Source organism: Carya illinoinensis, chromosome 4, assembly GCF_018687715.1.
Source record: "Carya illinoinensis cultivar Pawnee chromosome 4, C.illinoinensisPawnee_v1, whole genome shotgun sequence".
Lineage (NCBI taxonomy): Eukaryota > Viridiplantae > Streptophyta > Magnoliopsida > Fagales > Juglandaceae > Carya > Carya illinoinensis.
The window spans coordinates 12,104,989-12,116,694 of record NC_056755.1 but is presented as its reverse complement, the minus strand read 5'-3'; the positions used below and the strand labels follow the sequence as shown (position 1 = coordinate 12,116,694).

At 38.6% G+C, this 11,706-nt stretch overlaps 3 protein-coding genes across 26 annotated transcripts; 1 reads left to right on the top strand and 2 right to left on the bottom strand.

Moving 5' to 3' along the window:
- Positions 1-589: 589 nt before the first annotated feature.
- Positions 590-3,741, bottom strand: LOC122307739 (ras-related protein RABH1e-like). 2 transcript variants are annotated; one of them, XM_043120810.1, is made up of 6 exons: positions 3,352-3,741; positions 2,540-2,610; positions 2,062-2,150; positions 1,578-1,689; positions 1,311-1,401; positions 590-1,060 (listed from the first exon to the last, which is right to left on the bottom strand). In XM_043120810.1, exons 1-6 carry the CDS (start codon positions 3,466-3,468, stop codon positions 917-919), a joined length of 624 nt encoding a protein of 207 aa, XP_042976744.1. In that variant the 5' UTR covers positions 3,469-3,741; the 3' UTR covers positions 590-916. The 2 variants fall into 2 exon arrangements, with proteins under 2 accessions (XP_042976744.1, XP_042976745.1); XM_043120811.1 differs by lacking the exon at positions 3,352-3,741 and adding an exon at positions 2,721-3,283.
- Positions 3,742-4,416: 675 nt separating this feature from the next.
- On the bottom strand, positions 4,417-10,596 carry LOC122307249. Of its 23 annotated transcripts, none has more exons than XR_006241686.1 (4): positions 9,911-10,596; positions 8,121-9,288; positions 7,935-8,039; positions 4,417-4,784 (listed from the first exon to the last, which is right to left on the bottom strand). XR_006241686.1 is itself a non-coding variant. In XM_043120002.1 (3 exons), exons 1-3 carry the CDS (start codon positions 10,284-10,286, stop codon positions 8,008-8,010), a joined length of 402 nt encoding a protein of 133 aa, XP_042975936.1. In that variant the 5' UTR covers positions 10,287-10,590; the 3' UTR covers positions 4,976-8,007. The 23 variants fall into 23 exon arrangements, 2 of the variants coding, with proteins under 2 accessions (XP_042975935.1, XP_042975936.1); XR_006241688.1 differs by having other exon boundaries at positions 9,948-10,596; XR_006241685.1 differs by having other exon boundaries at positions 8,121-9,320; positions 9,911-10,595.
- On the top strand, positions 5,456-9,148 carry LOC122307248 (BTB/POZ domain-containing protein DOT3-like). The gene is made up of 6 exons (XM_043120000.1): positions 5,456-5,622; positions 5,819-5,888; positions 6,405-7,291; positions 7,449-7,704; positions 7,826-7,954; positions 8,428-9,148. Exons 1-6 carry the CDS (start codon positions 5,456-5,458, stop codon positions 8,770-8,772), a joined length of 1,854 nt encoding a protein of 617 aa, XP_042975934.1. The 3' UTR covers positions 8,773-9,148.
- Positions 10,597-11,706: the final 1,110 nt, after the last annotated feature.

Below are 11,706 nucleotides of genomic sequence, written 5' to 3'. Positions count from 1 at the left end.
TGCATTAGTGAAATGCTTAAATGTCGATAAGTGGGGCATGTCAATGGAATTTTTCTTCCACACAATAATTGCCCAAATAGGATTTTATGTCTGTTCCAATGTTTACTGAAACCTTCGATAGTCTATATGGTGATCCCAGAAAAAATAAAATAAAATAAAATTCTGTGGTTACCTAGCCAGTAGCCAGTCTTACGGTAGAAGCTGAAAATAAAGGAAAATGCTATTTAGCCGCTCCAATATCGGATATGCCACGTGTTAACTGATTTAAAAAACAAAACAAAACTCCCTATGTAGGAAGCTGTCCCCGAGCTCTGTAGGAAGCAAAAAAGCAAAACGCCCACACGCTCTGGAGGAAGCCAACGTCCCTCATCTAGAGCTGTGATTTTCCTTCTCCAAATCGACCTCAAGCGAAACCCTATAGTCTTCCATCTATTTTGTTCTTTCCACCAACCATTTCCTTGTTTCTTTTTTCTTTACAGTTACAGAGCTTGGTGTGTGACCAATTTGGTGTCATGGTATTTTGATCTTGTGGAATCCATGGTAGAAGCCATAAGGAAGATCTTATAAAGATTTGCAAAAGGGGGTGATATTTGTGGAAGGTGAAAATAGAACAATCTGTAATAAATGAAATTCTGAACAGTGTAAAGACACCAACAACATTTGGGAAAAACTTCAAGATAAGTATAAAGAAAACAATCGAATGGTAATGGTAATAAAAGATTCCAAAATGCTCGACCTTAGTTAGTTAGTACAGAGTCATTTCTTCCTTTTGTTGCCGGGAGCACCTAAGAAACAACCTTATGGTATGTTGAACGCAAAGTATCAGATCTGCTGCAACTTTATCTTGCCGGATATGTCGTTCATGTGGTTGAGTTTTTGTGTCCTATCTCTCCATCATCTGAAACACATAATTCCCCTAGCATGAGCAACCTCCTCCTTGCTGTTGTGTGTGGGATGAATTAACGGTGGGCTTCAGATTTACGTCGACCATGTCTTCCTGTTTGGCGGAAGAAAGGGCTTCCATCCCTGGCAAGGCAGCAGCAATCTTACGGAAGAGAGGCTGCAATAATAGAAGTATAGAAGTTTCATACCATAAACGTGAGAAACTAAAAACAAGGTTATACAAAAACGAGGAATGTTAAATACAAGTTTTGAGCATTACTTCGAAAAAAAGTGCGATTCACTTGAATAATCTATTTCAGTTTTTTCATGGCCGAAGATGGGCAGATACTCCCCATCCTGGAGTTTAATCATACGCATGGATTTCACTTAAAATATGTGAAGTAGTTATTTCACTTAAATCTTCTCACCTTGATGTTGAATCCTGCTTTTGCGCTGCTTTCTATAAACATGACTCCAAACTCACGAGATTTGGCATCTCCTTCATCTATAGAAACTTGCCTATTTGGTCACCAAAACAACCGAATCAGAACAATTTTTGGAAACAGGATAACCATGGTAAAAGTAACTTCCAAACTAGATTTGAACATTAGTGGAGACATAGGTAAATGTTGACTACCATAAATAATCGAAATAACTCATCCGGCACATATATTAAACCCGCTTTATTTCCTCACCTTTTATCAACAAGATCGGTTTTGTTACCGACAAGGACGATGATGACATCACTTCCCCGTTCGGTACGTACCTCTTCAATCCACTTATTAGTATTCAGGAATGATTGCCTATCTGCATGATGACGGATTAGTCAGGTAATCAGAAAACTCTATAAGACAGGCTGTTCTTCATCTTAATTCTTGATTAACAATTTAACGTAATCACCTCACGTGATCTACGGGATGAGGCAAGATTTACACGAATATTAATGGACACTCTCGCAAACATTCACAAATATATGCAAATAAAAATCTGTCATATGAAGCCCATTCTTTACCAAAAGAGAGAAGAAAACAATTAAATTCATTCCATGGGGAAAAAAAAAAAGTTTTTATTATCCATGTAAAATAGATTCAAATTGACATGGGAACTTGCAAGGAGTATTAAAAATAATAATAATATAAGGAAATTATAAACTTCTTTTGAGCTGGACTAAGCACTCACTTGCTACATCATAGACAACTACCGCAACAGATGAATCTCTGATGTAGCTTGGAATAAGACTCCTAAATCTTTCTTGTCCGGCAGTGTCCCTGTGGAGTATAATATCATATTACGGTAACAAAATTGAAGTATGTCATCAGCACATACATCACCGATACATGGAAAAGAATTGGAAAAGCAAGAACATTGTGTTACCATAATCAGATACTACAAAGTTCATCACAAATATCTAAATCACATTAAAATTTACTTTAAAATTCTGACATAATTGTTTTACTAACTCGTTTCTAATGAGTAATTTTGTAAGCAGAATAATTTGCTTTATATTGATGATTACTAATAACAATATTCCTATCAACATAATCACCTCCCTCCCCCTCCTCATTCTCCTTCTGTTATCCACCCTAACAATTGGGTAGGCAAGCGTAAAAATCAACTTGTTTATAAAAAAAAAAAAAGAAATTGGTATACATCTTACCAAAGCTGCAAACGAACTGTCCGATCTTCAAGATACATCGTTTTTGACAAAAAATCAATTCCAATGGTAGCCTGCAATTTATATAGCCAAACATCAGGCAAAAGCTTGTTAATGTGGAAATTTGACATAATTAATTTTCCCAGTTTAGTCATCTTTCAAATTGTGAGTGATCGGCTCATACACTTCGTGTTCAGTTGCCTTCTATCTTTTTAGCAGTAGTAACCGAATGCGAATTCTATTAATCCCACAACTAGGTACATCAGCATCTGACAACAAATAACACATGCAGATCTATCATATTATATCTTTCTTTTCCCTTGAAAGCTAAGAGTCGGTTCGACTAATTACACCACAAGATCTAATAAACGGTCACCTTGGTTCAATCAAACACAACACTTACACCTAAAGCGACAACGATAATAAATCCCTAAGAGGACAGCGAATTCTTTGAAAGGTCATGAAATCTGGATAAATAAACCAAGGATGTTTGTACTGAATATTGTATCATATCGCCTATGTTCAACTTTGCTTCGAAACTAATTCGACAACAACACATGATTGTTAACATGCAGGACCGATTTCAAAACTTCTTTATTCTCGTGGTAGTAACTTATAAGAAGCATACATTCCTAACATGACAGAGAACTCAATGGACGACGTTGAGGAAACGAAGGAAAAAGATCAAGAACCGAATCGAATTATCTTTCCTACTATATAGACCACCAAATCAAGGCATCAGAGGCCAGAATTCCGTAAACGTACAAACGAGTAGAAAACTGAGAGGAAATAGGCATTGGTGGATTAATCGGAACCTGGTAGGTTGTATCGAATTTGTCGTACATGAAGCGGGTGATAATGCTGGTTTTGCCAACGGATTGATCGCCCAAGAAAACCAGCTTGTATTTGGCGAGAGGGGACACCGTCGCCATATCTCCGATTCTCGGCTCCTTCCAATTGTGGAAAAATCGAAGGTGAAGGAAACTTCGGAAAGAGGACTTAGATCTGAATCTCAGAAATTATCGGAATTTTTTAGGAGAGAGAATAGATAGAGAAACAGAGAATGTTTGGAGCTTAATCTATTTATATGTATAGTCCGGAGGAGAAACCGCCAACCACGGTGCAGAGTAGGCATCAGAAGTCAAGTCTTCCATTCAAATTTGCCACTATTTTTCTCCGAACTCCATAAAAAGTTGAAAAAGAAAAAAGCTATGCTTCTTGATGAGGCTCCGGATTTTTTTTTTTTTTTTTTTTTAGTTTTTTTTCTTTACTTCGTGACTAAGTAAGTATTTTTTTAATAATATTTTAAATTTTTTTATTTTTAAAAAATGTTATAAAAATCATGTTAAAAAAAAAAAACTTAAAATACATTAACGGGAGTCCCCAGCAGTAGACGTAGACCCACCAAAGTTATAAACAGATAACATAGTTTTGTTATTGTCAGTCAAGTGTGTAGAGCATACCATTCATGTAACTCAACTGATTTTGATTTATAAATTTTTGATTTTATAATTTATTTTTCAAATCAAATTATATTATATAAACACTTTATTACGTATGTTATTCACACTGGTTTATAAATATAATTTTTCAATAGATAAATACACTTCGAAGCATTTTGCACTTTGCCCTTCAAGCTATCAAAATGATGTGCTTAATCTTCAAACTATCAAACACCGTTACTTTACACTTCATTAAGATTTGATCGTCGAGATTATGTTACATCACTTATTTTTTGTTCATAAGGATGGTAAGTGTCAACTTTTGATAATTTGAAAATTGAAGGCGAAACGTGTTAATTTTGATAATTTGATATGCAATGCGTAACTCGTCAAATATATAGATATGTATTATAAGTGAAATTTAAAACTTCTAGGTTATAAATACTTAATTTGTCACTTAAGATCTCCCTTGAGGTTAAGTTGCTTGATTGTATCAATGACATGGTTGGCACGTACCCTTTTCCTAGCTAGACAGGACGGAGTTCGACCCATCAAATAGACTGATTGTGTATATTTTACACAACTCTTGCATGAATATGTAATGTAAGGTAACAGAATCAATCCGTGAGCAGCACAGAAGTGTGAATCCTTCTATATATAGAACAACCTGTCCTCGGCTGTCAACATCATTCATGGGGAAGAAATGGGGTACCAGCCAGGGCATCTTTGGCATGCAGGGGAACAAACGATTGGGATAGCAGCTCTGAATTCCCCGGCGCAAGCACATGGCTATGTGCAGGTGCACGCTGCGAGACAGTCAAGTCCATTGAATCATCTCTATTTGGCATATTTCACACAAGATATTTATAAATCAAAGCATGCAACAAATAATTAATAGAAGGAAACTTAAAAAATAGTACTTCTACTGTTGAAGTAACTTTCCTTTTGTAGAATTTAAAGAAAAATTAATACCATCGTGTCCACTTCATACAAGGACTTGAAAAAATCTGAATGATAAATACGAATATTAAATGGATAATGGATTCAACCTCAAAAATTTCAACAGATGTAAGTGTAACATCAATGTTTATGCATTTTCTGTCATAAGAGACCCACAATTAAGTTAACATATCTACATGCTACTTTGGTCTCAAACCACACAAGCATCTATACATTGGTCCCAATCCATGTTTAATTTTGTGGCTCAAAATGAACATGAACCCAACATTCTCTGTATTTCACTGACGCTGACCTAATTCATCCCTAATGTCATAATCGAATTTCATGACAGTTGTTACACATGCAAGGAAGAAAATGAAGAATCCACACCAGCCCTCATAATGGTACCCCCTATTCCAACCACATGCTAATTTCTCAGGCATTTAATTGGAGCATACCCCACATTCTCCAATGCCTTATTATTTGACCTATATATCTCGTCACTCATAACAGGTACCTCTCCAGCCAGAGAATCACCATGAAGAAGTCTCTTCAAGTGGCTCAAGTCTCTCGACCACCAAGCCCTGGCAGTGATTCTGATGGCAACGACCAAGTTGACAACCAAAGCATTGTAATCCCCGGTGCCGGTGGTGACAGCAAACTCAACGCTACAGCTAATAGCTTTCAAGAGAAAGAACTCTCGTGGTAACATAATAGTTAGTTCATGATTGACAATAAAATCCAGTCTCTCATATGAAAAACAAAGATCGTTGTTCCTAGAGAGTATCTAAGCTGATATAGGATTTCTCTGGCATAACAAGTTTGTTGCTTATTTTTCCTCCAATTCTTTTGTGTTTTCAACAGCTTCACATCTCTGTGTCCCGTGCCATCTTCTTTTCAGGTTTGTTCCTTCACCAATGCCTAAAGATTTATCAGTCCAAGTTCAGGGAATCACCTTTAATGTTCACAAGGTAACCGTATATAAACAAGACAAAATACATCTCAATTTCTAAAGTCCAGATAACTGTTTTTTTCCTTGTTGGCAAGCTAGCTATATGAAAGCTACAATCCTGACCTTTCAAAAGCAAAGATATATCAAAGGTTAATACACATCAGGCTCATGCACGTCAAGACACCACTTTGCACTCGATCTAATTTGTTCATTAATTAGAGAAATTAATTGTATTGACTAGGATCATATAGCATATAATCGTACAAGAGTCACATGGTTGAATAATTTTTTGATAGATTTTCGTGAAAAATAAGTTCTGAACATATTTTTCACAATTCTGAAAGGAATGAGCCAAAACAATTAGAGTCATAGTTGTCTTTTGTTACTGGTGAGTGTTCTTGTCTCGATCCTCCCTCTTGGATCATCAGTGTAAAACTTCTTTTTGTATAGCTCTAAATCATATCAATTGGGATGCATAAAGGGTAAGAGACCCCATCCCATACCCAGATATATTAACTCTTTTCTCCTGAAACAGTATCCCTTGGTGTCAAAATGTGGCTACATACACCGATTAGAACTTCAGCCTTCAATCTTAAATTCGGGGTACGACGTCAAGCTTGAAAACTTCCCAGGAGGATCAGAAACATTTGCATTTGTTCTAAAATTTTGTTATGGTCTCCCAGTAGGCTTTAATTCTAACAACATTGCTCCACTAAGATGTGCATCAGAATTTCTAGAGATGACGGAAGAGTTTGAAGCTGGAAATCTCATCACCAAGACAGAAGCTTTCCTCACATTTGTAGTCCTTTCCTCTTGGAAAGACACCATTACTGTTCTAAAATCCTGTGAAACTCTATCTCCATGGGCTGAAAATCTCCAGATAGTCAGAAGATGTTGTGACTCAATAGCTTGGAAGGCTTCTAGAGAAATCTTAACTGAAGATGAACTTATTGAAGAAGGCTGGTGGTTTGATGATGTTGCTACCCTTCATATGGATCATTTCATAAAGATTATAGCTGCAATAAGGTCAAAGGGAACAAAACCAGAGATCATAGGTAAATGTATCATGCACTACGCAGATAGATGGCTGCCAGGTATGGACATGGAGTTAGGAGGACTAAGAGGTTATGGGCATGGAAAGATTGAGCTGTCGTTTAGTGTCTATAGTGAAAAAGGGGGCAGTGGAAACAGTAAGGAGCAAAAAAAAATTATTGAAAGCCTAGTAAGCTTACTTCCTCCTCAACAAGAAGCTGTTTCATGCAAGTTCCTGTTCAAGATGTTGAAGATGGCAATGCTATATTCTGCAACACCAGCATTGATTTCAGAGTTGGAAAAGAGACTCGGGATGATGTTGGAAGATGCCAATGTGAACGATCTTCTGGTCCCTAGTTATAAAAATGCCATTCAAGGCAAACTGCTAAAGTGAGTGATTGCTTACTCTTTCTTCTTACATTGTATGATTTGGCATTATAATCCAGAAAAACCTAATCATAATCCATCAAATTAACAATACTAGTTAATTTTTTTTATAAGTAAAATAAAAACAATACTTCTTAATTTTCATCAATGGCTGGTGCAGTTCAGAACAATGCACAATGCATGACATAGATGTTGTGCAAAGGATACTGGATTATTTTTTGATGCAAGAACAGCAGCAACAGCAACAGAAGTCTAGAAAATGCAATATTAGTAAGATCTTAGATAATTACCTAGCTGAGATTGCAACAGACCCAAACCTCTCTATCACTAAGTTTCAGGTTTTAGCTGAATCACTACCAGAAAATGCTCGACCATGCCATGATGGTCTCTACAGGGCCATTGACACCTACCTCAAGGTTACCTGTTTAACTTTTTCTCATTCTTCTTTTTCTTGTATAATATAATATCCTTCCTTTTGGGCAAGGGGGTGAAAGTAATATTTCTTTTCTAAACTCTACAATGTAATCTACATTTCAGACTCATCCTTCACTATCTGAGCATGACCGGAGAAGGCTGTGCAAAATAATGAACTGTGAGAAACTGTCTTTTGACGCATGCATGCATGCTGCACAAAATGATCGATTACCTCTACGAACCATTGTCCAGGTATTATTTCCAAGAACTCTAGAGCCTCATCTTCCATAACCTTCATAGGTCTTTTAATAGGTCATAACAGTCGGTCTTTCATATCCTGCAAAGTTTAAATATTTGGTTTTAATGAAACTATTTCAACTAACAAGAGAAGGAAGAGACCAGATATTTTAGAACTAACATTAGATAGTGTGATTACCGGGCCCCAATGTCATCATTCCGACAAAGTACTTCCAGCAAAAAGTCAAAGAGACAAGTAATATAAAGGACACATCAGATAAATAGCAATATTGCAGAAACCTCAGGAGCACAGCCCCTGCCAACGTGGTAAATATAAAAGATGCACTGAAAAAAAAAAACTCAGTCGTTCAGAAAAGCAATAGGAATACATGCACTCAATCTACATAAAACCCATGCGCACAGTGCATACCAGTATGATGCATATCAAATTTAACATTTCTCCCTAGTAATAAAGATGAATCGTGCAGGTGCTGTCTTCAGAACAAGTAAAGATGAGGGCAGTAATGCAAGAGAAAGAGCCAGCACCAAGCGGCAATATCTCCGAACAGGAGGGAAACCAGTCAGACACAGAGATAAAGAAGCTCAAGACAGAGCTTGAAGTTGTTAAGATGAATATGGCAGAGTTGCAGAACAACTACTCTGAGTTACAACGGGAGTATGAAAAGCTAGGCAACAAGCAAACGAACATATTCCGATGGAGTTTCAGCTGGAGGAAGATCAAGAACTCTTTCCATACTAGAGTGGATGGGAAAGAAACTGGAGCTGGACAGCAGATACCCAACCGCTTCAGACGAAGGTTCTCCATTTCCTAATTGACTTACCATCCGAAAAAACACCCTGTACTATAAATGCTAAGTCCATCAAAAAGCCTTCAGAGGATCATGCAGAGAAATATGAAAATCTGCCTTATCGCTTGTCCAAGCTCAAAAAATATAGCAGATGCACATGGAATTTGTATCAGTTAGCGATGAAAAAGAGAAGATCATATTTCTTCTTCTTTTTTTTAAGTAAAGGATTGTATTAATAAGAATAGGGATAGCCCAAGTACACAATATGGTATACAAGAGGTAAAACCTATTAAGAATAAGAAATAGAAACAAAAAAGTCATGAACAGTGAGGCCATTAAAATCTACAGCTATGGCCCATACAAATAAAGTTATAATAAAAAGAGATCTAAGTTCCTCTTATGAGCGCTCCTTGTCTTCAAGCATCTGGTCATTTCGCTTCTGCCATAAGCACCACAGAATATAGATAGGAATCATCTTCCACAAGGCTGTAATTTGTGGAATACTTCCTAGATTTGTCCAACTGGCCAAATGCACAACCACTGTGGCGTGCATAACCCAAGTTAGCTCTAATCTGCAGAACACACCATCTCATAACGCTCTAGAAATCTTACAATGCAGTAGAAGAGCCACAGTCTCACCACTTCTCTTACACATGCAGAATCAATCTATTATGATCATCTTCCATTTTCAAAAGTTATCCGTTGTCAAAATCTAATTCTATAAGATCGTACTTCTGTTCATATGTTAATTCTAGATTTATGGTATTTTCATAGAACCTACAGTCTAATGATAGACATTCTATGAAGCACAATTTTGTGAACATGATACATGACCGTTTACATATCAAGCAAAATGGTTTGCTCTACCACACTTAAAAAAACTATATACCATGCATAGTCGGTAAGCAAAAATTCTTAGAGAAGCGCCAATCATGCATTTTTGGACAAAGGAGCTCCAATATCAATCACAGAATTCTCTTTATCCAAATCTTAATCCTCCACAATCCACTTTCCATCTAAAGGCTTCTTTAATTCTTCTTTTCTCTCAAACGACTAACTTATTTTAAATCATCAAACGGTTCACAAATCAAAAGGCATTAGACACCCAACATCCCATTGCTCACTAATCTCAACAGGGAAAAAAATCATGTTAAAATTTGACCTTTCATATTAAAGTCTACTTCGCATCACCAGCAAACCTCATATTGCTCCACGGAAATTTCGCCACGTTTCCATGCTGGCGATTGCCGAATCTGTCCCCTACTTTCTCGACCCGAGCCTTCTCCATCACGCTCGACTTGGATTGCTTGTTCATCTGGCTCTAGAGAGGGTTTCTCAGAGTCACGTACGCCTTTTTGTGGTCGGGTTTGCGACCAACAGGCCGCCACGCTTCTTCTTCCTATTGAGCTCCATGTTGAGGGTTTGAAACTTCTCGACCTCGAAGCCGTAGAGGGAATCGAGGACGCGCTTGGTTTCTTGGAAGCAGAAGGGATGGTCTTAAGTGCGATCTCTTTGATGTTAGTGAAAGTGCTGGGCATCAGCAGCTTGATTGGGAGGTTCGCCACGTGTACCACTCGTCTTCGCAATCAGCTTACCATGCTCTCTTTTCTCTTCTCCGTACTTTTGCTTTCTATGTTGCGTCGAACTCAAGAGTATCTGCAAGACAGCGGAGGGTGTGTAGGAGTCACAGAGTGATGAGAAGCAATCTGTTGATTCGTTTACCCCAAAGAAGAGGGAGGGATTGGATTGTTCCAGGCTTTATCTCATTCTCAGCATTGCCGCCACGATTCAGTTGTCTTTTTGTTTTTGTTTCTGTTTCTTTATTAGAACTAAACGAGGATTGTGTTACGGCCCACGGGTATTCTCGAAGAAAAAGTATTGGCATCATCTACTGTTTGGCATCAGCCAAAACACACCCTACGTGGCTAAGCAGATTGTTCAATTTCTCCCTAAGGCCCCAACACCCTCAAGCCATCCACTCCCAAAAATGGCAAACTACCGGGACTATGTGTGCTACGATGGAGAGGGAAGAGGGGTTTGCTGACTTAAGTTCGACGGTGGGGGTTGTTGGGAGGTCGTGGGGCTCGGTGGTGGTGACTGGGCTGGCGTACAGTGGCAGCATGGTGGCAAGAAAGGGGGAGACCCATTTCGGATTGTGAGATGCGATGGAAGGGAGGAGAGGGTTGCCGTGACTTGGGTTCGACGGTGGAGGTTGTTGGGAGGTCGTGGGGCTCGGTGGTGGTGGCTGGATTGGCGTACGGTGGCAGCGGCATGGAGGCGAGAAAGGGGGAGACCTATTTCGGGTTGTGAGATGCAATGGAGAGGGAGGAGAGGGTTGCCGTGACTTGGGTTCGACGGTAGGGGTTGCTGGGAGGTCGTGGGGCTCGGCGGTGGTGGTGACTGGGCTGGCGTACGGCAGCGGCATGGTGGCTAAATTCATATAAGACCCATTTCGGGAGAGGAGAGGGGGCTGCGCGTGGGGCCTGCCGTGGACGGTCAAAGATGACTGGAGGGTCGCCAGTGTGAGGAAGAGTCGGTGAGGTGGTCGGTGGCGCTGCAGGTGGCGCACGACAGGGTTGGGTGAGTTGAGAGAGGGAATCGACTTTGTGTTTAAAAAAAAAAAAAAAACTTTTACACGTAAGGTGTGCTATGGATTAGCTGTGAACAGTGGTTGATCCGTAGCAAACCTCATTCTTGAAAGTAAAGAAACAGAGCAAGAACAAAAATTCAGAACGAACAAAATTTGATTTTATTGCATCGGATTTAGTTAGAGTAAAATCCAAGGCTCCCAGTGTACATTCACAATCAACTTCCAATACTTTCCATCATATGAGAAAAATACTTTCTATCATCCATCTCGCCCTTATTTATAATTTTATACAACAAGAGAATTACAAGAATTAAACAGCTACGTTTGGGTACGGGTAGTAAGGTAATCTTACATATTTTATAAATAGT